Raw genomic sequence first — 24,026 nt, forward strand, 5'->3', positions numbered from 1 at the left:
GAGTTCTACGTTCTGTTATATTTTGTGATACTCTTGAGTGTAGAAAATTGATTCTATTTTTTCGATGCGTTGTCACGTTCCAGATCGATTATGGAGAAGTCAGCAATGTCGAACATCACTTTCGACGTGTCTACTTTAGTTCGAGCGAACGCAATAGACATCCACGCACCTGTGATGCCACCAGAGCCAGTACGCACTCAGACAGCCATCGCTGTCAGTGTCGAAGTGTTCCCATACGCGTTGATAATCATCGCTTGTGTCATTTTAATTTTGGGCATCGCTGGCATCATATACATCTGCGTCTCTTGGTCTAGGTAAGTTTTTTGTTAATTCCAAGATTCGGAATATTAATTATAAGTGATCTTCTGAAAAATTGATAACTATTGTATATTGATTGAGGTATGTGGGTGTAAGCCATGACCTATTGGCACATTGGCTGAGCAATTTGAATTTGCCAGCATTGCGAATAGCCCCATTGGGGTCTATTGACGCATTGATACGATATCAATATCACACAGGAACTAATCGTCATTTATTAATTACGATTAATAGGATACGGTTCATATGTCGAAGCTTCTAATACTAGCTCAACGCTCTAGTGTTATTTATTCTTTATTTCGAAATTATTAAGTACATATAAGGTGTTTCTAAAATACTTGCTAATGACCCATTTGTTACTCATTTTAATATATAAATTTAACTCCCGAAATATTGACATGTATGTTTGAAACACCATGTATAAACTGTATCAAGAAGTACTCTGAGTTTTCACGAACTCTGAACTTGTACTCTCAATTTCGTGCAACTGACAACACAGTGAACTCGCTTAATTTAATAAAAAGATCAAGTGCTATACCACTTTTGTATCACGTTTCATTTGCCCAGGGAACGTAACAAAAATTCTGGCTCCATCACTCAGGGGCATTATTTTCGGGAACAGCTGTCGTGATGATACTATTGTCGCTAGTATCGTGTGAAAGAAGTGTTTCTGTCAGAAGTATCATCATGAATATTCATTCGACCGTTGGCTTCGTGTGCCATGCAAATTCATCGTTCCCTTCATTACTTCCATTAGAATTAATTACGCTTTCCGGCTCGGGGTTACCTCTGAAAACATTTAGCAGTGCCGCGATGCGTCAGAGTCGCGGAATTGTTTGCTTCGTTCCTCCCGCGAGCTCGAACAGCTTCAATATAATGTAAATGTAACGAGAAACGGGATCGTTGTTGTTTGTGCAGATACAAGGCGTACAAGGAGCGAATGCAGCGGATGTACGTCGTGCCCCGCTACGATCCTGTCTACGTGGAGCCTAATTTAAAAGAGTACGAGACACAGGTGCTTCAAATGAGCGTACCTGTGGACGACAACGATAGCTACAACGATCTGCAGCTTGATTTCAGCAATAAGAACCACGCTTTTAGCTTGGACAACGTGAGCTACATTACCAAAGATCATGGAGAAAGCACAGGTAATTTGAATATTTCATTGTAATTCTGTTTCACCTTCCATAAACGAATCTGCTCTCATACTCTGTGAAGAAGCTAGATTCCTTATATCCAAGTCTAGTTTTTATAATTGTAGGCAATTGAGAAATCTAAGAAAGTTTTAGGATATTTATTAGAGTTTCTCTTATATTAGACAAATATTCGTTAAAGCTAATGCTTGAATCTTCTTTCTTTCATACTGAAGATTATGTTCTTTCAAAAAAAGACTAGCAAAAAAGTTAGGAAGAGAACAATTGAAGAGCTCGGTGCAGAAAACGACTATTTGTGTATATTTTTATGTACTTTATTATTTAGTATCTTTTTATGGGAATATTGGAGTTTTTACAATTGAAGCAGATTGGTTTTTGCACTGAGCCCTTCAATTATATTCTGAGACTCATTATGGAGGAATTTCATAGAGACTCATATAGACTTTCCCTCAGTTTCCCTCAGTTTCGAATGTGAAGAATATTTTATTGATGTTTGAAAAATTTATAATTACATAGCAACTAGGTTTTAAAAAAATTCTAATTCACTTGGGTCAATGTATTTGGAGACTAAAACCCTCACTGCTACCAAGTTTCTTTAAATGGAAAAGCAAGCCTATACTTAGGCTAAGCTTTTGTATCGAAGAAATTCAAATTCAGATTACCCACGCAGGAATCAATATCCTCGTTAAATTTCCTGTAGCAACTTAGTTCTACAAAATTCAAAAATGTAAAATAAAATCAACATTGTTTCCTTGAACTAGTAAACACTACTTTCCATAGCATCATGCCACTCAAAACGAACTTCCTCCTATTTTCTACGAACCTTCAAAACAAATCAATGTTAATTCAGAAGGAGCCGAAATCCTCCGAAACTACCTCCCTCCAAAAAGTTTCTTTCAATCTTGAAACAGTGCTCTACGGGCAAGCAATCGGCGAAAATAGCGTGAGAATTCATGGGTGTATTTGTCATCTGTTAAGGTCAACAAAGTCCCGTGAGCTCCGAAGCGGCGACCACAGCGCGTGCTTCCAGCATAGTTGGAACCCACGGAGACTCCAACATCCATTCTCTGCGACGGTCCACCCTGGGCAGAAAGAATCACAGCGCTAGCAATACAAACACTCTGACCAACCATGACGCAACGCCTGTCCTGAATCCTCTTTACAGCCGTGGCGGCGATTTGCTCAGTCCTAGTCCATCGAACGACAACGTGACGTTCAGGGAAAGAAAGGACTACTCCCACTTAGGATTTACGTACTTGGGCGATCAGAGTCCTGTGGAAACTACCACGGAGTTGTAAGGGAAGTCGCAAGGACCAGGGAACCAGAGTTGCCACTCAACGCTGATTGTGAGCTCGAAACTCTTGCTTGGATTTCGCGCGTCGAGCTGTGTGGGACAACAGCAGGGACGTTTTAGTGGCTCGTGATAGGACCATTACGGGGCGCTGACTCTCGATTGAAGGTGATCCGTCCACTGACGCGGTTGTCAAGTTCAGGTATATTTTTAAGATCTACAAGCTGGGATATTTCGCGACGACCATAGACGCGACAGTGTCACTGGTGGCAGGCATGCATTTGCGATGCATTTTGGAAACAAGTGGAAGATTCCGCGTGACATACTTCCAATTGAATTGCCCCGATGAATATAACGTCGCTCGTGTCACGTCGAAACGAGGTCGCAAAGTGTTTTCCACGACAAACAAAAACTCGTCGTCTCTTTTTACGAGCGGAGAATGGGCGAGCTTCCCGAGAGTTCGTCGCCGTCTTCGACTATAGAAATGAACTCTGTAATTATGGAAATCTGAGATGATAAACAGATGGGAAGTGTTTCATGTTCCCGGAGCGTACAACGAAATTGCCATTGATTTAACGATACAACGATTTCAGCGTGAGCCATGCATTTTGTTCTGACACAAAGTGCTTTGTGAAGCACTGTGCGGAGTGTGAATAAACCGAGAGTTGATAAGAGGGCTTTTATAGGGTAGCTTCACTGTGCAATAGTTTATTGTCCTTTGCAATAACGTTGCCCGCGTTATATCCCTTGATCCACCCTCGTTCAAGGTGTTTGATAAAGTTTCTTTAATTTACCCATGAAATTCAATGAATTTTCGAGTCAATGTACCGTCCAATATAAGTGTAAGAATTAGGAAAGTTATGAATTCATAAGGTATGCGTTTTGAAGTGTGTACATGTATGCGTGTGTATATTATACATATAAATATCATCGGCCCGTGAATTTATATTAATGTATATGTAGGAGAAGCCCATGTGAAACCATTGTATATTGTAATATTTTTCTATTTATAATTGTGCATTTGCTCATATTATTTTATTATTTTAAACGATATTCAACCAGCGGTACGTCTTGTTGTTATTGTTATGAAAGTACGTATGTCAGTAGGAAACTTTTTTCTAACACTTCCTCTAGCTTTCTTCGTTTCCTTGTTCGGATGTAACCTTCTACCCTTTTCCCCACTTCGAAAGTTTAACTACAGTCGACAGTCGTGTCAACAGAAAAATGTGATTTAACGAACTAGAATGATTTTCTGTGGCTGTAATTATGCAGTCGGCCAGAAAGTTTGGACTTTTAAAGTTGCAGAGTGTGAAGATGTTACTATGAACATAAAAAGGCACGTGCATTTAACGCGTCAATTAACAGGCCACAGTAAGTCAAGGAGCACTGTACTTAAAACAGCAATCAAATGTACACTTACATCGTCCTGTGTATATAATTATATAAAACTTGTTACATCGTTTATTCGTGCGCGATACACTGCGAGACTATGTTGAGAAGTAAGATTTCTACGAAAAAGTTGCCAAATTTATTCAAGGAAAATAGGGTGGCGAGTATCTAGGATATATTACGATGAGTCTGATATTTGGATATTTGTACTTCGTTTAAGAATTAATGTACAGGGTTTCGTGTAACTGAAAGTGTAATTAGAAAATCTGTGCTTCTGAAACTTTCTTCAAAATCAGATCTTATATCTTCCACAAAAAACGACCACTTTCTACGATCGCCAGTTACGCGAGACCCCATAGGAACCTACATACGCCGCCAATCAACCAGAACGTCAACATCTTTTACTCATACACGTGTATTGTTTAAGATGAACGAGATGCTGTAAAAACTGTTAGTACCTAATAAATCTATTATATTTACATAACAAGCCTCCACAGCATATACGTCATCTCGAAATTTCGAATCGATAAAAAAAACGACATCGATCGTCACCTTAACAATACTTGAATTTCAGTGGAACACCAGCGAACTACCCAAACCACCGAAAGCTCGAGCATACCGCCGAGTAGGAACTCACAGGTACGGTTCTAGGTTCGTTTGATCCAGTCGAAAACTGGCAGCGTAATTAGCAGGTGAACTGTCGCGAGAGTTGGCCAATCGGTCACCACTGGGACACAGGCCGCCTGTCATCGTCGAAACGAACGGTGGCGAAGAGAACAGACATCTCGGTAACGAGCGGGCATCGACTACAGGGTCGAGAGAGCGTCGGCGCCGTCGCGCCGCGACGCAGCCGCATCTGGACCAACCTCTGGAGGACGTAAGGGCGGTAGGTGGATTGGACGAGGGAAGGGGAGAGAGCACGTTCACTCCCGAGGCTGATAACGCTGGGCTGGCAGCATTTTCCCTCGGTGGTGTCGTCGCGCTTGAACGCGCCAGGGCTCGCTCCTGTCATTAGGGGGGTGAAAAGCGTCGTAGAAGAGTGGAGGCAGTTCCAGCGCGTGTTTGCTGGGTCTTATTTGGTAGCGGGCGCACCTCGCGTACAGAGGCTCACGAATCGGTGAATGGTATCGATTACGGTCTCAAAGTAACCGGAAGTTCAACGTGCTCGAATCGAATCGCTGAAAAAAAAAAGTGTACTCGCAGGGGGCGATCGGATAGGGAAGTGTAAAGTACCGTGAACCACCTGTGAATAGATCTAGAAATGCAATTGTGTTGGTCCATTTTCTGTACGCCGCTGAGGTTCTCTAGCTTCCGTTTACTTTCGTTTCGTTCGTTTTGAGTGAGTGTCGCACGGATTAGCTGAACCGCGACGACGAAACTGTTGCTGTTGGAGCCTGTTGCCGTGAATGTTACTGGGTAATGTGGCAAGTAATGCTGTCACGTTTGATTATCTATGTTTTGTCGATCTGTCCGATCAATTTCTGGATGTGTGTTAGATGTTGTTAAGCTGGGATTTAAATCACATTGGGATTCTGGGATTAAAGTCGATTTTCAATTAAATAGGATTGTTGGGTTACTCTGTTGTCAGCGTAGCATGGGCACGGGAAACTTTAATTAATGTTCGTACTACATGTAGTTGTTAGGTTTAATTAGTAAGATGTACCTGTGGCCGATTCATTATGGATTATTCATTGTTTGACGGTAGTGCTCAGGGAATACAAACGTCTTTCGATACACTGGGAATATAATATTTAATAATATTATGATCCATAAACTGTTGCTTAAACATTCATATATTAATTAGCTTTCTAATTTACTAGTAGTTGAAATACTGCCTAAATCGACAGTTTAATATGCAAATAAGAATTCATTAAAGAGCAAAGAAAACTGAAGTAACTAAAACGTAAAAGTCTAGGTATGTGAAGATTAAATTGAATTGACGCAAGCTTAAGCTGTAGGAAAAGTGATGACGAGAATACGACTTCAGTTACTTGACTTCAAAAACTTAATTTTCACTAATTGGATAGAACTTATCTCTGCAATCTTAAGGCATTCATTAACGAAAGCTGAAAGGACATTAGACAGATGAAAAGTCAAGTACCGTTTACGTGATTTCCATATTACCAGAGAGCGTGTATAATTGTAAAATTGACAAGCGTTTATACTATAAGATTAATCTTTATATTAAATCTATCCACTATACGCAGTGTCGAGAATATTGTGGCCTTTGATCTCATCTGCTTCTGATGATATTTTAACATTATTAACGTATTAATTCATGTAGGGATATAGCTCACACAGGCACGAGTGTAATATCCTGTCTCCTAAATGTAGTCCTCACTATTTAATGAACTTTGTCAATATCGAGGACTTGTCAAACCGAACACGCCAATACTCCATTAATTACTATTGATTAATTACAAAATAAAAACTAATATCTACATGTGTATAATGAATGAAAAACAGAATGTAACTAATGTAAGATAAAATGAAATAGGATACTCTATAATAGAGTGAAATTAGTAATAAAAATAATAAATGAATAAATAATAGAACAAAAATTAGTATAGTTACCACAAAAAAACTAGTAAATTTAGTGAAAAAATACGATCACCAATTTGAAAAGCAAACATGCGCTAAAAAAGCGAGTATATATTCGAAATTCAAGCATTTGAATATTTCTCTAATACAGATAATATTGTAGTAACCTGCTATATATTCAAGAAAAGCAGGCGCACAGAACAACTTGAACTATAAATATCTCGTAAACTATTGGCCATATGCGAGCAAAAAGTAATATTGGCGTATTCGGTTCAACGAGTTCTACAAACTGACAAAGGCTCATTAAAAAACGATGGTTACACTTGAGATATTCTCCTCGTCCCTTTGTCAACGAACATTTTCACTGTCTAGTCATAATTGCATCCCCTGAGTAAAATGGGGATTGTAAAGAACCTTTCTTCGTTTAGCCTACTTTTCACGACAGCCTGATTCAATGAGTTGATCCACCTTTGTTCTTCTCCAAGTGACAAACTCCCACCAGAACAATTAATACTTGTTGTTTGTCGAACAGATTAATTTCCTTTATCCCGTGAAATTTCGATTATCGTGTCCCTGATCATATACGATCGTTCCTTTTGAGTTGTTGGATAGCAGTCTGCTTTAATTCTCCTAAGTGACGTGGAAACGTATTCAAGTACGGTTTCATGAAATGCTGGCTGTTTTTGCTTGGTACTCAGTCAACAATTTTTTATTTCAATGCGAGTTCTAGCGGTGCAATTTCATGGAGCTGATTTTTAAAATTGTTTTAATTATGAAAATAAAGAAAACGTGACGTCGCGGACAATTAATATAAAAATAATGTTAAATATCTTTCAGCGAAGATATTATATAAAACTGTACATCTGTATATGAAGCTACGCTTTGTCCTAGTTGTTAGAAAATAAACATCGCTCGGTCAATATTAAGGATGCTTTAGTTTCCGTAATTCCAAAGAGAAATAGGAAATAGTTTCAAGTGGCAATTAATTTTAATCGCGTAAAAAGACCGTATTTGTAACATTTGTGACACTGTGTTTGCAGATCAATGATCATTTGATGCCCTGAAAACGATCGGCATGAAATATTTGAAACTTGTTCTGTTCGCGTTCAACTTGTTAATAGGGGTAAAGTATCAAAGCTTCGATCAAGTGATTCGATGTTCAGATATGTCTGACAATAGTCACAATTTTCACTCCAGATTCTCTTCTCTTCTGAGTGTGAACATTTCGCAATTACTCAAACATTCAAATATTCCAACTTACAAATATTCGAATATTCAATTCTTCAAAAATAACATTTTTTAATTATTCAAAGACCTTTTACTTACCTTAATTTCCACATTTTGATTTCTTTTCATTAATAATTTTGCACTGAAGCCCAAACTTATAATCTATTTACTTGCTTCAATTTCAGAATTCTAGCCCTCACTGAAACGTGACTATAATCAGCCATATCTGTACAACAATCCACAGACAAATAAACTTATCGAGAGTTACATAACAATTGTTGGGTAGTTGGCCGGGTGTACGGTACTAGTTCTAGGGATATGGTTACTGTGGGAGCCAAGCAAAGAGAATCTCCTAAATCTTTTCGTGCCTGACGCTACGCCGCACAAGACTATTAACTTAATAGGGTACTGTCTACTCGGTCTCGGATTCACCGTCTTCACAGTCGTTTTCTTCGGCTGTCGTGCTGCTTCTCATGGAAGCCAATGCATTCTGGCTACCGTGAGTAATCGACGCACTTTGCGCTAGCTAAACGACCAGCGCAAGGTCAATAAAACGATTTTTGTCTGTCCAGTACATCAGCATGCTCGTTGCTCTTATCATCACAGAACTGGTCACTGCCGCTGTCGGTGGACTGTTAACGTTTCGAATACTTTCCGGATTAGAGGACAGGCTGATCGGCAAATTGGACCAGGACTATGGCCACGAACCCACCAGCGACATCCCCTTTAGCCACAGTCTCGACTTCGCGCAATACAAGGTATCATTGCTACGCAATGACGACGATCGATTATTTATTATTAGAGCATGTTTGTCACACTTTAACGATATTTTGCATGCGCTCCGTCCACCCCATGAAAATCCCGCGTGTCGATAGTTATTAATTTCGGAACGGTGTCCCTGCGGCCATCCGCGACGAGGTGACGAACCACCGAAAGCCCCAGAATGAAAATTTTATTTCGTGCTTGAACGACGCCTAATGCCATACGCGGACAACTGTTCACTCAGGCATGTTATGATGGTCCGGAGAGCATATAGGTGATTCCATTGCAGTTTAATTGCTGTGGAATACACGGGTATGGAGACTACAACGGGACGGCCTGGTGGAGGGACGCGCAGATTTCGGGGAACAGGAGGCAGGTTCCCCTCACGTGCTGCGTTTTGAAAAATAGCGAGGTAGGATTCTCGAAGTTAAGGGTCAGAGGAACTTTGAGCGATTGTATGATGTTGGGACTTCGAATAACGTGCATGACCTCAATTTCGCTATGCTAACGTTCGAGACGTTATATAATATTGCTAAATACATGTACGAGGTGTCCCAGTTTTAACTGCGAAACTTTATCAGTGTGTTTTATGAGTATAAAAAACGTTGTGTAAAAATAGGTCGTTTAGAGCTTTATTTAAAAGTTATAAAAGGGAAGGAAATATGAAAGAAATAGCAACTTTTGGTTATTAAGATACAACGTGGGAATATACTGACAATATTTATACTTAGAATTAGTCTGTCTTTATCTAGGCTAGAAAATATTACTATTTCAGGTTGTCAAAAGTGTTATGATATTTTTAGCCATTTTTCAGGATTGATTAACGTAGTTATCTCACAATATCTACTGTTATTGATAATGCAATGTTGGCAACGGTGAAGAATCGAATTTATTAAGTCACGAATTGTATCTCTATCCTATTTCATTTCATTGAACTCATTATTAATTTTTGTAACTGATAAAGTTTCCATACCTGGGGTACGCAATTTTACTATATCCTAGCGAAAAGGGTTGCTAACTTGGTCCAAGAGAGTTTTTTTCAGAATTTATTAGTCAAACTGAAAGGGCTGTCTACCCTAGTACTAAATTTGCATATAAAACAAAACAAGTCTTACTATTCAAAGAGCTTCGTGTAAGTCCTCTTGAAACCCTTAGACGATCTTGTCGCGTTTTACGAAAATGCTTATTATTCACCAGCATATTGTAATTTTCTGTTAAAACATTGTACAACGAAGTTGATTCTCTATACTAATCTTAGTGATAACTTACGATTTGAATTGTGAGTTAATGAATTTCTCATGGCTGGCGATTTTGAGAGCACTGGCGAAATTGGGGTCACCTACTTTACCTTAATAAAGTGTTGAAACTGTGAAGACTCCCCAAAATATCGAATTCTCAGTTTGTAGATGTTCAGTTACAGGTGGTAGAAAATTTAAGAGGTGTCTCTAAATGTTAAAATAAGAAGAAAATCAAAAATAACGAAGTGGTAGTTGAGCAGTTTGTCAATTATAAACGTTAAAAATGAGTGAAATGTAATTAGAATTTGTCAAATCGCATGAAACACATATAAGGGTCAGGTGATAGCAAGCAAGTGATTATTTATCCCAGTCACTCTCTACATCAAACATCATAGAATTCTACTGTTTCTGTATGAGGTGTGGTAATAGCCATTGCTTTCTTTGTATACTTTCATAAATAACAAATGAAGGCTCAAACGTAACTAGTTTCCTTACTTATGAATTTCATTCTATTAGAATGTTTAAAATTATCCCTTAAATTTTCCTTCATCTGTATCCTAACACACCATATACACTATCGTGCATAAGTATTTGGACACTTTCACGTTATTGGAAATGCATGAAATATCTACACTCTCTTATTTATACTAACTAATATTAAATGGTATTCTCATCGTATTTGAAAAACTTACATAATCGTATGAAATGAGATTTGCAATTAAAACTATATTATAGAATTCTACTTAGTATATTTTGCATATTTAAATAACGTGAAAGTGTTCAAATATTTATGCACAATAACATATTTCGATACTGTAACTGTAGTTAAGGATGTTTCTTCGAGATGTAGGCTTAAATGGAAAAGTTTCGAAAACTTCGAGAGTTTTGAAAAGCCCATTTGATCATAAATCTTGGTGAAATATTTTAAAACCTATCTATCATTTTATATGAAGTCTCACATTCTGCATTCAAAGTTCCATCCATCTCTTGCGTTATGGCTTTAAGCTGGACAGTGACCAAACACCAAAATTTGAATTCTACCGCGTTGCAACCGCAAAATCAACATCCAATGCTGCAGTTCCTATCACTTTGGGAAGCAATATTCGCTACTTTACCACACTTAGCCAAAGCAGAATATGACCGCTGACATGTGTCTGTAGAAAGGCAACTTCTATACAGAGATTTCCAATTTATGTTAAACGGGCTTTGCAATTAATCAAATCGCAGGATCGAATCGAATAGTCATATGTTACACAAAAGATTGATATTTTCAATGAAATAATGATTATAATTACAAGCTGTTACAAATATTATTAATAATAATTTGATGTATTGTCTTGTACAAACTGTTGATAATTACGATTGTAATGTAGGAAGATATAATTGTATTAAGATTAGTCATCTTTCCACTTTGCAATAATTCATTATTCAAATGAATTCAATTTACCCTCAATATTTAAACGACAACTAAAATTTGACGTTAACAGAATCTGTTACATTGCAGATAAAAAATACAGAAAGTCCAATGACCATTGTTACAAGAGCGTTTAACAAAAATGTAAGTGGTGTGTCTCTTGCATTTCGCGTGTAAAGTATGCTATCCATTAATTAAACGTTTATTTTTCAACTAAGACTGAAAAACCGTGGCTGAATCCGAAACCGAAGGATGAGACTGCCTGTCAGGTGGATGACAAAGAGGGTCACGATGGATATCGACACAAAGAGGTACTCCAATCTTATGGCGAATTATTTTCCAATTATTTTACATAAGGTGTCTCAGAACTGATGGTACAAGCGGAGAGGGGCTGATTTTATACGAAGAATAGGACGAAAATAAAGAATAAAATTTATTGATTTCGCGCTTCGATTTGGAAGTACAGCTTTGCATGCTCGACAAGTACACGAGGTAAAGGGAATAATCTCGGTCTGACCACTGACTGTCTCTTCAGTAAGCTAGTAGTATTCCCTTCTCTTCGTTCACCCCTCAAGCCTCAAATATCCAAAACTGTACTTCGGAACACTTGTATTTATTTAAAAGTCAAAATCAATTTTCTCGAAAAAGAAGCATAATATCAATAAATTTTATTCTATATTTTCGTCTTATTTTCTCTTATAGAATCACGTCCTTTCCGCTTGTATCGCCAGTTCTGGAGCAGTTCTGGAACTGTACATAGAGTGAGACACGGAACTGTATCACCTGAATTTTCTTGTAAACTTTTTATTATAAGAAAAAATATTTCAGACGACAGTTGCTTAATATCGAGAGTATACTCCTGTAATATTTTATCATATAATAAATGGTTTACAAGAAAATTCAAGCGATACAGTTGCGCGACTCAAACTGTTTAATTAAACAGATATGTTAATATATCTGTGTATTAATAAACAATTTATAGGGGTGTCTGAATAAAATCACTGGCTGGCTCCAATCCGAAAGTTTCACATTGGTGTTCCTGGGCATGGCAATGGCTGGCATACAAGTACGTTTCTTCAACGAGATTTCGATTTCACCCCTGCTAATACTAATCACGTCTGTATTTTTCAGACATTCGGTATAATAACCTCCGCTTTTCTTTGTCGAACAATAAGGGACATGCAAGTGGACTAAGGCAATATGTAATATGTATATTAAATGCGGAAAGAAAAACCGTTTTAGGTTCCCCATTGGATCTGCGAGGAGATCGGATACGCTATTTTCAAATTCCATCCGCTCACTTTCGACGATTTTTTAATCGAAAGACATTCGATCGAGGGAACAACGATACACGCGATAATAACTTGTCATTGCAAATATTTTCGTACGCGAATGAGAAAACTAATTTTCTTTCCTTTTACAGAGGATGTTCTACGGTTACGAAGTTTACTGTAAGATAAAAAGCTGTGCTTGCTCGAAACCTGTCAAACTATTCCCGTCCCCTGTGTGTGTTTCATCGCGGAATATTGTACCACAACTTGTGCCAATTGGAACGTACCTTGCTATACCTAACTTTGTTATATCTTTATTTTCTTACGGCATTTATTGAAAAACGTTTAGCATATTCGTAAAATATAATAATTCCGAGAGCGTTGTACCCACAGATTTCGTAAATTTTCTGATCGTACAACGCGTAATATATTCGAACGAGAAATATGTCGCATGACTTGTTGACATATAAAATACACAATACTACATGTTCAATGATCTTAGACAGATATACATAACGTACGGTATAGAGACAAGTTTCTCGACAGTGAATGTTATTCGTGGTAGTACACATTACGTTCGTTTACTCGTTGAAGAGGCCTGCAGTTCAGACGGATAGGACCATTCGATGAACAAAGTTTTCGAAATTGCCCGACCTGTATTGGAAATCGATAATGATATGCAATGGGAAATAGAAAAATTGATTCGTCTCGAGAGATACTTTACTTGAGACGAAGATATAGCGATTGGCTCAGGCTGAACGATCCAAGTGGCTATTTCGCTGCAAGGTGGTTGAGTCAAGGATCCATTGTACGTATAATAATTCCTTTCGAAAGTTGGGAAAATCCACTCCAAAGGGAAGGGTGGAATGTGAACCTTGGTTTCTGGCTGAATGATGCGCCATAAATTTGTCACGATGTGATCCAAGTAAGGATTATCTGCGTTTGTGATCTGCAAAGTTGATGCACAGTACGATGATTACAAAGTTGAGATAATAATAAAAATAGGAATTCGATTCTCGACTAATTTTAGATCATTTTTATTTAAAGTGTTTTCTTATGATTTTAAAATTTCTGTCTTCTGTCTGGGACTAATTTTCCAAAAATATTCACTTTAAATGCATATTTGTTTTACTTAAAGAGATAACTTAAGAGAACATGATACATGGCTGAAAATTGAAACCTGAAAGAAGAAGGACAAAATCAGCATGCCGTCGTTGGCCTTAGCAGAAATTGCATCCTGTGGTGAATTGAAACTCCGTTTTATGTGAAACACTTGTAGCTCCATAGGATATCGAACGTAATCCAAAGTGTGTTCACTGCCTTCCTCGTTTGACTGTCCCCAGTGGAACACCATCGAGCAAAGATCGTAGACACCGTTCAGCGATCCCCCTTTAATATAGGGTCTAGTCAAATTGCTCCACATGGTATTGACTATCACTGCAAATGACGTGATACGACAGTAGGAACTTGCTTCACACTAGAATATATCGGCGTTAAAATAGAAGGATATCGGGGTAAAAAGAGAACTAGCGACAATAGAAAAGATATAAAGAATTCGATGCTAGAAAATATACGAAACATAATTGTAACTCGGAAGTTAACATAGGAATGCGTTTGAGAACTGTAGAGGCAGGAATGTGTGTACAACATGTTTTACAATAGTGTACTCTAACGATAGTGAACGATATAAGTAGACCATCGTTTCGTCGATAGTATTAAAAGACGTTGCACCGTTATTTCCATTATTTGCTATTGTCATCGACAATGGTCCTTTATTGTAGCCAGTCCATCGAAGAGGTTCTGACAGCTGCACCACAACGGCGAGTCGCGATGTGATGTTGATTGGCGACTGATTGCTGCCATTACTGGCCGGATACAACACCTTCCATGCGTGTGGTCCATTGCGATCCGAGTAATCGAACGCGAAACCGCCGGGAAAATGGCATTCATTGTCCACCCACGGGAATAATTGAGTCCAATCCAGGATCTCGGTTAGCAGCAAAACTTGAACAGCGAGATTCATAGTGCAGGATAATGTAACGAGGATTCGAAGGTCGAGTGTACCTTGTGTCGAGTATGGATCTACGTGGCGCTTTGTATGATTATGTTTGACGAGTGAAAAAAGTTGATAAATATATATACTATGATTACATTGACGGATGTTGTGCGTTCGAGTTCATTCTTTAGAGAATATTCTATGTTGACAACTTACAGACGAGAAGAACACTGTTGCATAGTATCATAAATTCGGTCACCGAAATGTTTATCATTTTAAAAGGTTTTATCAAATTTTCAACGCGATTCGAGTCGCGCTATATTGCTGATCACGCGAGTTTCGATGCATACGTTTATACAAAAATTTGACTTGTTAATTTGAAAAGGTTCAGGCTAACCTTATACTTGACTGAGAGTAAATGAATAAGAAACGGATATACCAAACGAATTTCTACTCGATTGTAACTTCAAGGGGGAGGCGTGGTTTAGTTGTTCAAAACTCGATAATCGATGCTGTCTTATTTCGGGTTTATATTTCGGGAAACCAAATTTTGTCGTGAAAAAGAGACAAGAAGTATGTTATTATTTTAGTTCAATTGTAAATTTATTGTTCCTAATAAATAAGAAAATTACTCATCCATAGATAGGAAAAATATGCTGTAATATAAAATGGAGTGTGCAGGTGAGACTGTTTATTGAATTTCAAATTCAATCAATAAACAGTTAAATGGTTATGCTCTTCTCTAAGGTGATGGTCGAAAATGGGGCCAGTCTCCAATCGATATAGACGAAAGCTATGCAGTACCAATACAATTCCCTCCACTTGTTATGAGTGGACATTGGAGTCTAGATGGTGAAGCAAAAATGCGAAATACGGGCAAAACTGGTAGCTTGTCGTTTCATAAATAAAAAATTCTTCTTCAATCTGACTAAACTTTCGTGAAATAAAAATTACTTTTTACTATCTCCTTGAATCTTTTCCCCCTAAATTCGTGATCTCTTCTTTAACATATGCAAATACGTACTAGTTCGCATAACATTGGAGGGCAAGAAAACCCCAGCTACGATCCGAGGTGGTCCATTCGCGGACGACGTGTATGAATTGGAGGAAGTGGTGTTTCGATGGGGTTCCTCAAACTGCAAGGGCGCAGAACACACTTTGAATGGCACTTGGTTCACGATGGAGGCTCAGGCGATACACTTTAACCAGAGATACGAGACGATTCAAAATTGCTGGGATAGGAAAGATGGACTTGCAATTTGCTCGTACTTTTTGCAAGCTTATCAAGTTCCCACTTGGGACGAACACCCAATGTTTTCGAGAATTACTGACAGCCTGCACAAAATCACTCAGGCTGGCTCTTTGACGAAACTACCAGCGAGTACGTTCAACCACCACATTCTTTTGGAAGCAATTCTTCCGTGTCACCCAGATTTTATAATTTCTTTCGAAAAATATTTATCGCGATTTAATTCTATTTACTGCAGACTGCTTGGGTTGGATGAGACAAGCTTGCCAAACACCGGGTTATTATAATTATTTGGGTTCAATCACGACATTCCCATTCTGCGAATGCGCTAATTGGATTGTTTTCCCAGAGCCAGTTCGGATTTCAGAAAATCAAGCAGAGCTGTTTCGAATGTTGTGTAACAAGTATGGCACGTGTATAAAGGAAAATTATAGGGAAGTGCAGAAAATGAATGGTCGTGTAGTCTATTATGTCAATTAAATCAGTTCTGTTGTGCAATCATGGCGTAATATATATGACTGAATGTATTATTTTTTGTATGAGAATTTATTGTACGTAGAACACTTTTGTTTAATAAAAAAATTCAAACGATGTATAATACAGGAGTTTTAATATATAAATAATTTTGGACGTTCGTAAAGCTGCAATATTGCTTCATTATGTAATGGTCTGAAACAAGCTTCACTGCAACGATCAAGCTATAAAACAACTAAGGTAATTCTTATTCTAAGTTAACCATATTTTTCGGCCATGCATTTTAAAATTTCTGTTCCTCTTTATAGACAATGCTCATGAAAATGAAAACAGGTAACAAAAATGTCAAGCCATAGAAGACATCGACATCACAGGGAGGGTTAGTAGACAATCACAAATTGCTTTATTTTGCGTTAAATACTGTTAATAATCCTATCACTTGTCTTTTTCCAAAGGTCAGAAAGCACCAGCATTCTTTTCAACATCATCCTCAGGGTTACCTAAATGGCGACAGTCACCGATTGATTTAAGCAAATCAGCCACGTGGACTAAAAAATTTCCACCGTTATACTTAACTAACTATTGGCAAGAGGATGGATCGGCAACGATGAAGAATACAGGAAGAACAGGTAACATTCTTGAATATTTCTCTTTTCGTTTAATAATCAGAAGAAATTCAGTCGAGGAGAACGAATTAAAATGCATTATGCATTACTCGTGACGTGGAAGTTATTCTCTTATATGAAATAATTTTCAGTTCTCGTTGAATTGTCAAGCGAAAGAATGCCTACGATGCGAGGTGGCCCCTTGGGTAACGACGAGTTTCAGTTTATGAACGTACAATTCCGCTGGGGTCCAGAAAATTCACACGGCGCAGAGCATTCTATAGATAATATCTGGTTAGAGCATATCTCTTGAACCTGTAATTCCTTGTTCACTGTGACACAGGGTACTCCACATAAATCATCGAATGTAGGTATTCCATGGAGGCGCAGATAATGCATTGGAATACACGTTACGGATCGATAGAAAAGTGTTACGATAAGCCAGATGGAATCGCTATACTATCGTACCTCATGCAAGTAAGGAGTATGAATTAGTGGATGCTCAAAATAAGAAGAAATTCGTTTCATTTTCATTTCTGAAACTATGAATTTTCTGTATGTCAATAGGTTGTTGGATGTCCTGGTATTCCTGATAATCCTTCTCTCTCACCAATCACGGACAAATTTCGTCAAATTAAGAAAATGGATAGCGTTATTGATCTAACTCCCGGTAATGTTTTTGCAAAATTAATAGTTGAGCTTGTGATGTCTTTATCGATTATCTGTTCGTAGACTGTATGCACTGGATGTTGGAAACGTGCAAGGGCCATGGTTACTATACTTATCCTGGATCCCTCACAGTTTATCCATTTAGCGAATGCGTTATTTGGATAATACCATCGACTATCACGAAAATATCGGTTCGTCAGGTATGTATGTCTGATCGAATCACCTGTTATTTTACACAATTTATGCATAATATTATTTTTGCATTTCTGTGATAGATGGATGCATTCAGAAGTCTCTACGGCCCTAGATTGGAAAATATAGTGCAAAATTACAGACAACAGCAACGTCTTAATAGAAGAAGAATTTTCTTTGTCACGGATAGCGCTGTGGAGTAACTAAATAAAAGTTTGCTTTTAATTAGGTGAGACATCAAAAACTGTATTCGGCTGTTCATTTGTTTTTCAAATGTCACATTAAAGTATAACCCTACATCCTTTGGCATATACAATATTCCTCTACCATGGCATTCATAAAAAAGAAATAAATTTTCAAGTATGATTCAGTCTGCACGTTTAAAATTTCGTTAAACTTTATTTTCTATCTTAACAACATGGAAGGATACACAGGCTTAATTGGTATGAGAAATTAAACGTTTAATACTTCATTGTCATTTATCATGAATACTGCATTTCATATTTTTGTAACTTTCTTAAAGGTTTACCAACAAGTGGGCAATCTCCGATCGATTTAGACGATTCATTAGTACGAAAGCGCAAATATCCTCCTCTTGTTTTAAATGGACATTGGTTAAACGATGGGGAAGCTCGTCTGTTTAACACTGGTCGCACTGGTAATTTCACTTTTATTTTATTAAAATAATTAGACTGAAAAAGATACATACTAAATTACTCTAAAAAATCATTAAACATTTGACCAGCTTTATTTGATATTACGCTAAAGATTCATCTAAAGAATTCTACATTTTTTTAAATCAAGGGTAGTACTTGATGTTTTCTGGAGAATATTTTTAATTAACCTCAAAGCTCAATCTTTAAACATATTTTTTAAAACCTTAGCCATAATATATCTCGGCGGAGACAGAATTCCATCAACGATCTGCGGTGGACCACTTGCAGACGACGTGTATGAATTCTATGGACTGCACTTTCATTGGGGTGAAGATAATTGCAGGGGCGCTGAACATACTATCAATGGCACTTGGTAAAGGATCAATATTTCCTCTACCATCAAAGACTTGAGGCCTACACGTACAGTCATGTAGCTCTCTCAATTGAAGCTTTTGAGTATAAGTCATGTCCTATGCAGCCAGGTTCATTAAAGGGTCAAATGATATGCAAACTGCAATAGTTGTACCTTGAGATATTTCCTGGAGATGGACACGGCTTATTCCCGAAAGCTTCAGAGAACAGTATGCTCTACCAAGTTTACAAGTCTCATAGTTTTCATACTACTAAGGTTTTCCATGGAAGCTCACGCAGTACACTGGAATCGAAAATATGTGACATTCGAAGAATGTATGAGACACAAGGATGGTATATGCGTTTTGGCCTATTTATTTCTAGTGCAACCAGCTTGCTGTAATTGCATCAATCCGCAGCTAGAAAGAATAACAGAGAACTTAAGATATATTGTTGATACTGATCAGGAAGTAAAGATTGCCCCAAGTAAGCGTTAAATTTACGTGTGCTGAATGTTTAAATAGATAGAAAAGAAAAGGAATTTAGAAAAGAATGTTTAAATGAAATATTCTTTGGATTGTTATTATAGACTGCTTGTCCTGGATGCGTTGGGCAACATACTGCACTAGATATTACACTTATTCAGGATCATACAATGCTGGTGATTATCCTGAGTGCGCCATTTGGATCGTATTTCCTGTAGTCATACCAATTCGACCCAGCGAAGTAAGTCGTTATAGCGCTCCTAAAATATATGAATCGAACTATCAATAAAACCTTATGCGTAGCTCGAGGAATTCCGAAAGCTGAGAGACAAGGATGGTAAACTTATAAAGGAAAATTGGAGGGAAGTGCAACAGTTAAAATGCAGAAAAATATTTGTGGCCATACCTACACCATGACCTCGTCTAAGGGAAATAATATTAAATTCTGACGTACCATTTGTAAGAGTCATAAGAAAATACACAAATGCAACAGTAATCGAATACAATATTTTATTAATTATATACAGCATTATTTTTGAAATTATTATTGATACCTTTGCATTACTGAACTTAATCGCTATAATATAATACTCAGCTATATACATATAAGTAAATATATTTAATTACAAATAGTGACATTGTAAGTCTGATCGTCAGATTTTCCAAAACTTTTTCTAAGCTTCCCTTCTTCACTTAACGCGTTCGTTTAAATTGTTAAACGAATCGATCGTTGCAGATACTTGTTCCATCATCGTTTCCAAAAGTTTGTAAATTCGAAGGAAAAACATTTCTCTATAGGGGCGAGCGTCGATAATAAAACTCAAACTTCCTACAGACTCCTGAACTTGAGCACTTTGCATGCTAATCGCCGATTTTCTCCCCCGTTTGTTTCGCGAATTGCTACTCTTAACAGTCACCTGGGATGGGTTTATCGATTTTATGGTCTCCATTTCCGAAATTGTGTCACCAGCTCCTCTAAGCTCCCTCGGAAGACAGGCGCTCTTCGCCCAGTCGCTTTCACTTTCAAATTGATTCAAGAAAGAACAAAGCAAATTATACACTGTCTGATATTTCTCATACTGACTAGGAAATCGCAAAGCAGGTTTCAGACATTCTTTATATAACTGACTAAATTCTAACAGCATCTTATGCCTATGATCTGGTTGCTTGATGCTCAGTAAAGTCTCCCTGAGATCATTCAACGATAAATTCCATCGCTGCTTTGTTTGATTCGTCACAGTGTAATAAAGCTTGTGTAATTCTATTAAAATGCTTGGACGATAAAAGCACAGAGGATTTTTGGCCTCGAATACATCAGACTCCAAAAATAGGCTGCTGTACAGAGGCGCCGCGGGTTTCAGAGGCCTAATATCCTTCATTATGTCGCCAACGATTTCCCTTATTATCGAGTCGCGAATGCAACGATCCAAATACTTGTCAACCATCGCTGCAGGATTACACTTTGCAGCCCCTGTGTCCTCGGTAGCAGCACAGCCCCAAAACCGAAATATGAGTAAGGAAGTGCAGAGTTCTGGCTCAGTCAGCAACCTCCAAAGTTCGCTAAAAACGCCAGAGGCTCGAGGTCGGTACCAAATTTTTAGTGTCACGAATTGCCCTGGTGGAATAACTCCCTTCGTTTTATTGAAATAAAAGGGACTTATTCGCCTTTTCATAGGCACTTGCTTGGACTCAAAGGCTGCGTCTCTCCACTGGTACACAATTACGCGATTCCCCTTATTCTCGAATATAATCTCTTCTTCTACCATCCTGTTAACTTTAGTCGCGAAGCTCAACTGCCATGTGATTGGTCCAGCTTCTTCCTCCTTGTTCTTGGAAGAAGGCCTTTGCCAAACGATTTCTCGGTCTTGGATCTTCAGAACAGCCACCTGGTAAGGGTAGTCCTTGAATTCGTCTTCGTCTCCTTCTTCGGTATCGGAGACTGTTATCGGAGGGATTTTCAGTAATTTTGGTTTCGGCCTTGGAGCGTGACCCTCGATCACTAGATTCTTCGTTTCTGGTTCCTTCGGTATTAGCAACTCGATTTCCTTCGACAATTCCGCTTTTCGTTTCTTCAAATACTTGCTACGCTTCCATGGTGCATCTTTTGAACTTAGACCCACTAAGTTCTTTTCTTTTTCCATTAATTTTGGCAGATCGACAAACGTTAATTCTGGGGCGATATTCAATTCCTTTTTAGTTGGGGTAAGGGTGACCTTTGGTAGACAAGGTTTCCCTCGAGTGGGAAGTTCTTCAGGAGTCCTCCAGAATTCTGGTCCACCTCGGTACTTGTCAGGGACAACTGGTACTGGTACGTTGGCGTAGTCCATCAAAGTTCTCATTTCGACGAGTGGTCGGACCGTCTCGCAGGCGTTGATAGTTTGGTCGAGCTTTTGGCGACCAGTGGAAACTTCGATCTCCTGGTACTGTTTCTTTCGGTTTGCTAACCATTTCTTCCAGTTCACCAATCGACGGTCTTCAGTGATATGAGGATCCTTGCAGAAGAATTCATCTCGTGTGGTTGGAGTAGTTGTAAATTGCCTCACCCATTTCTTAGGTGTATCTGGTTTGCCGATCTTCCGCGCGTAATCCATGCTTGGTATGACAGAAGTACTCGTGAAAAGAGCCTCTTACGTACATGGATGTACTTGGTTACGTGAAGTTCGATAAAAGTGACCGAGATAATTTCACTCTGCGAGACATATACAAAATTATATGAACAGAGATTATATTTAAATGTCATTCGATAGAATAAAAATAGAAAGTTTGGTTTAGTTTGAAATGGAATCAGCAGGTATGAGGACATTTTTAAATTGTACAAACGTTAACTGGAGAAATTTTGCATGGGATGTGGCCATTCTAGTTACTAATTTCGCTGATGAATTTTGTTAGAAACGAATGAGGCTAATATAGCAGAGAACGTTAACCTGATTCGAAAATTGGCTGATACAGAGGGTAGCTTCGAAACTCCCATCGATCTGGATATTAGCTATATGAATGTCGTTGAACTGAATCCACTGAAATGGATTGGTGTTGATGTAACACCTAGAAAATTGAAAATTACCAACACAGGATATACAGGTAACAAGTCTTACAGTGTTTACTCTCAGATTGGTTGTTGACAGAATTGATCGCTTAATAGTAATTCTTAGTGCAAAATGGCAGCAAGGACGAGGTTCCGTTACTGCAGGACCATTCAGAGCAAATTATGTATTTTCTCAAGCTCACTTTCATTGGGGAAGAAATGCGATGGAAGGCAGTGAGCACACTATTGATCGTTCAAGGTTTTTGATGTCTTTCAATTTATACGTATTTGCGACAGCAATATTATTTTATTATTGCGTGGAAAAAATCTATTTTATTTAAAGCGACAACTTTTATTTACAAAATTGAATTCAATCAAAATTCTTTTAAAGAATGCCGATGGAACTTCATGCAGTGTATTATAATGATCAGTTTGAGACGTTAGAATCTGCACTTCGAAGAGACGATGGAGTTACCATTGTGATATATTTATTTAAAGTAAGAATTCAGAAACTATTAATTTAGATTTCACGTGCAATGGAAGATCGATAAAAAATTGTGACACATAGTTACAGAATGAACCGAATCAGTTTATAGAGGAAATCGTGAAACATGTAATTGAAATTCGAGCAGCGCATTCCTCTGCGCGTATAACGCCAATGAATTTAACCAGTCTTATGAAACCATTTGAGAGAGATTACTTTATACACTGGGGTTCGATAATAACTATAAGTAACCTGCACAGGATTCTGTGGCTAACCAGTAGAGAACCCATAGGAATTTCTGTTAAGCAAGTAAATTTATGCAAACGCCTTGAATACAGATTTGACCAAGCGTGATACTATTCGACTAACTTAGCCACTGTTACATGTTGCATCTAAACTCTAAATAATTTTTGTCTTTCAATTATCATTTTACTTACTAATTCACAATTTTGTCCAGTAAGCTCGCAGAATTTCGCACGTTAAAGGACGAGGAAGGTATCCCTATATTATCAAATCTACGTCCTTTGAAAGATAGAGAGAATAGACACGTATTTCACGTTTGCCCATCAGGATCGACGTATGCTTCACTTTTACCACTACCCCGTGATTTCTCATCAGTTAAACAAGATGAAACTAGTTCTATTAAAAAGGACACTACAGAGGAAGAGGTAAAAGAAGTCTAAAAGAAGCCTTTTACGCGGGTTTGTGTCATATGATTTTAAATATCAACTTTTTATGAGGCCATTGCTTTTATTATACGCACTATATCTAAGAACAGTGGTTTCTGAAACTACAAATGATGTCCAAATTAATGGTAAAGAATAATATTTCGTTGACAACAATTTATCTTAGTAAATAATGTCATTTGAAGAAACTTAGTCTGGTTGTTTTATTAAGTAATAATTATTTTATTTTATTAAGTGACTTGTATAAATGTCTTATTACAACAATTTCAACTACAAAATGTTTAAATATTCTAATATTTATTTTTCAGTAAATGTTAACACAAAAGTGTAGCAAATCATTATGATTTAACATTGAAAAGAAAAGAAAATGTTCTTCAATAGAGACATCATTTTAAACCTATAGATGTATACATTTATTTTGTATTTTAGATAAGGTTCCCTTTTTTATATTTAAATTAAAATTCCTTCTATAATCATCAATATAATCGATTTTGATAATCTGTTGGTAACATTGCGAGTGATATCGAAATGGCGATGGAGCTCTAAAAATTG

The 24,026-nt window shown here is 37.7% G+C and overlaps 8 protein-coding genes across 8 annotated transcripts in view; 6 read left to right on the top strand and 2 right to left on the bottom strand.

Moving 5' to 3' along the window:
- The window catches only part of Cad99c (cadherin 99C), a 116,420-nt gene extending 111,795 nt beyond the window's left edge, over positions 1 to 4,625 (top strand). Inside the window, exons 20-22 of the mRNA XM_076386068.1 lie at positions 84 to 314; positions 1,237 to 1,466; positions 2,451 to 4,625. Of these exons, the coding sequence (XP_076242183.1) occupies positions 84 to 314; positions 1,237 to 1,466; positions 2,451 to 2,770 (781 nt within the window). The 3' untranslated portion in view covers positions 2,771 to 4,625. The remainder of the gene's footprint in view (positions 1 to 83; positions 315 to 1,236; positions 1,467 to 2,450) is intronic.
- An 806-nt stretch (positions 4,626 to 5,431) lies between these two features.
- LOC143183602 (tetraspanin-1) lies at positions 5,432 to 12,605 on the top strand. Its single transcript, XM_076385225.1, has 9 exons — positions 5,432 to 5,568; positions 7,734 to 7,816; positions 8,207 to 8,419; positions 8,493 to 8,678; positions 8,972 to 9,094; positions 11,425 to 11,478; positions 11,553 to 11,645; positions 12,317 to 12,400; positions 12,466 to 12,605. The coding sequence occupies exons 2-9, from the start codon at positions 7,769 to 7,771 to the stop codon at positions 12,526 to 12,528; spliced, it is 864 nt and encodes a 287-aa protein (XP_076241340.1). The 5' UTR covers positions 5,432 to 5,568; positions 7,734 to 7,768; the 3' UTR covers positions 12,529 to 12,605.
- Positions 12,606 to 13,157: 552 nt separating this feature from the next.
- Positions 13,158 to 14,875, bottom strand: LOC143183325 (carbonic anhydrase 1). Its single transcript, XM_076384849.1, has 5 exons — positions 14,818 to 14,875; positions 14,337 to 14,609; positions 13,786 to 14,042; positions 13,330 to 13,554; positions 13,158 to 13,259 (listed from the first exon to the last, which is right to left on the bottom strand). The coding sequence occupies exons 1-5, from the start codon at positions 14,873 to 14,875 to the stop codon at positions 13,158 to 13,160; spliced, it is 915 nt and encodes a 304-aa protein (XP_076240964.1).
- Positions 14,876 to 15,019: 144 nt separating this feature from the next.
- Positions 15,020 to 16,465, top strand: LOC143183326 (carbonic anhydrase 7). Its single transcript, XM_076384850.1, is given in 6 exon segments — positions 15,020 to 15,127; positions 15,166 to 15,198; positions 15,244 to 15,282; positions 15,324 to 15,486; positions 15,629 to 16,058; positions 16,060 to 16,465. Coding segments are annotated over 6 exon segments (1,044 nt in total). The 3' UTR covers positions 16,331 to 16,465.
- LOC143183327 (carbonic anhydrase 2) lies at positions 16,351 to 18,035 on the top strand. The gene is given in 10 exon segments (XM_076384851.1): positions 16,351 to 16,355; positions 16,410 to 16,442; positions 16,492 to 16,564; positions 16,658 to 16,703; positions 16,780 to 16,953; positions 17,082 to 17,252; positions 17,255 to 17,406; positions 17,497 to 17,599; positions 17,662 to 17,798; positions 17,874 to 18,035. Coding segments are annotated over 10 exon segments (1,014 nt in total). The 3' UTR covers positions 17,994 to 18,035.
- A 43-nt stretch (positions 18,036 to 18,078) lies between these two features.
- On the top strand, positions 18,079 to 19,805 carry LOC143183220 (carbonic anhydrase-like). Its single transcript, XM_076384722.1, has 6 exons — positions 18,079 to 18,233; positions 18,314 to 18,448; positions 18,675 to 18,819; positions 19,075 to 19,283; positions 19,387 to 19,523; positions 19,586 to 19,805. The coding sequence occupies exons 1-6, from the start codon at positions 18,209 to 18,211 to the stop codon at positions 19,697 to 19,699; spliced, it is 765 nt and encodes a 254-aa protein (XP_076240837.1). The 5' UTR covers positions 18,079 to 18,208; the 3' UTR covers positions 19,700 to 19,805.
- A 166-nt stretch (positions 19,806 to 19,971) lies between these two features.
- LOC143183939 (MYCBP-associated protein) lies at positions 19,972 to 21,873 on the bottom strand. Its single transcript, XM_076385774.1, has one exon. It carries the CDS (start codon positions 21,871 to 21,873, stop codon positions 19,972 to 19,974), a length of 1,902 nt encoding a protein of 633 aa, XP_076241889.1.
- A 187-nt stretch (positions 21,874 to 22,060) lies between these two features.
- Positions 22,061 to 23,647, top strand: LOC143183328 (carbonic anhydrase 1). The gene is made up of 7 exons (XM_076384852.1): positions 22,061 to 22,073; positions 22,172 to 22,360; positions 22,422 to 22,563; positions 22,696 to 22,801; positions 22,873 to 23,138; positions 23,246 to 23,456; positions 23,567 to 23,647. The coding sequence occupies exons 1-7, from the start codon at positions 22,061 to 22,063 to the stop codon at positions 23,645 to 23,647; spliced, it is 1,008 nt and encodes a 335-aa protein (XP_076240967.1).
- Positions 23,648 to 24,026: the final 379 nt, after the last annotated feature.

The sequence above is a fragment of the Calliopsis andreniformis genome, chromosome 9 (assembly GCF_051401765.1).
Source record: "Calliopsis andreniformis isolate RMS-2024a chromosome 9, iyCalAndr_principal, whole genome shotgun sequence".
Lineage (NCBI taxonomy): Eukaryota > Metazoa > Arthropoda > Insecta > Hymenoptera > Andrenidae > Calliopsis > Calliopsis andreniformis.

Excerpts from the sequence above, each read along its gene's own strand:
- LOC143183602 (XM_076385225.1), top strand. The coding sequence starts at position 7,769 with ATGAAATATTTGAAACTTGTTCTGTTCGCGTTCAACTTGTTAATAGGG. Across the intron at positions 11,646-12,316 it reads ATGGATATCGACACAAAGAG|GGGTGTCTGAATAAAATCAC; the intron begins GTACTCCAATCT and ends AACAATTTATAG. Across the intron at positions 12,401-12,465 it reads TGGCAATGGCTGGCATACAA|ACATTCGGTATAATAACCTC; the intron begins GTACGTTTCTTC and ends TGTATTTTTCAG.
- LOC143183325 (XM_076384849.1), bottom strand. The coding sequence starts at position 14,875 with ATGATAAACATTTCGGTGACCGAATTTATGATACTATGCAACAGTGTT. Across the intron at positions 13,555-13,785 it reads TTTTGTCCTTCTTCTTTCAG|ATCACAAACGCAGATAATCC; the intron begins GTTTCAATTTTC and ends TCAACTTTGCAG. Across the intron at positions 13,260-13,329 it reads TCGCTATATCTTCGTCTCAA|GTCGGGCAATTTCGAAAACT; the intron begins GTAAAGTATCTC and ends TTTCCAATACAG.
- LOC143183220 (XM_076384722.1), top strand. The coding sequence starts at position 18,209 with ATGGAAGGATACACAGGCTTAATTG. Across the intron at positions 18,449-18,674 it reads GTTTAACACTGGTCGCACTG|CCATAATATATCTCGGCGGA; the intron begins GTAATTTCACTT and ends TTAAAACCTTAG. Across the intron at positions 19,524-19,585 it reads TACCAATTCGACCCAGCGAA|CTCGAGGAATTCCGAAAGCT; the intron begins GTAAGTCGTTAT and ends CCTTATGCGTAG.
- LOC143183939 (XM_076385774.1), bottom strand. The coding sequence starts at position 21,873 with ATGGATTACGCGCGGAAGATCGGCAAACCAGATACACCTAAGAAATGG.
- LOC143183328 (XM_076384852.1), top strand. Across the intron at positions 22,564-22,695 it reads CACACTATTGATCGTTCAAG|AATGCCGATGGAACTTCATG; the intron begins GTTTTTGATGTC and ends ATTCTTTTAAAG. Across the intron at positions 23,139-23,245 it reads GAATACAGATTTGACCAAGC|TAAGCTCGCAGAATTTCGCA; the intron begins GTGATACTATTC and ends AATTTTGTCCAG.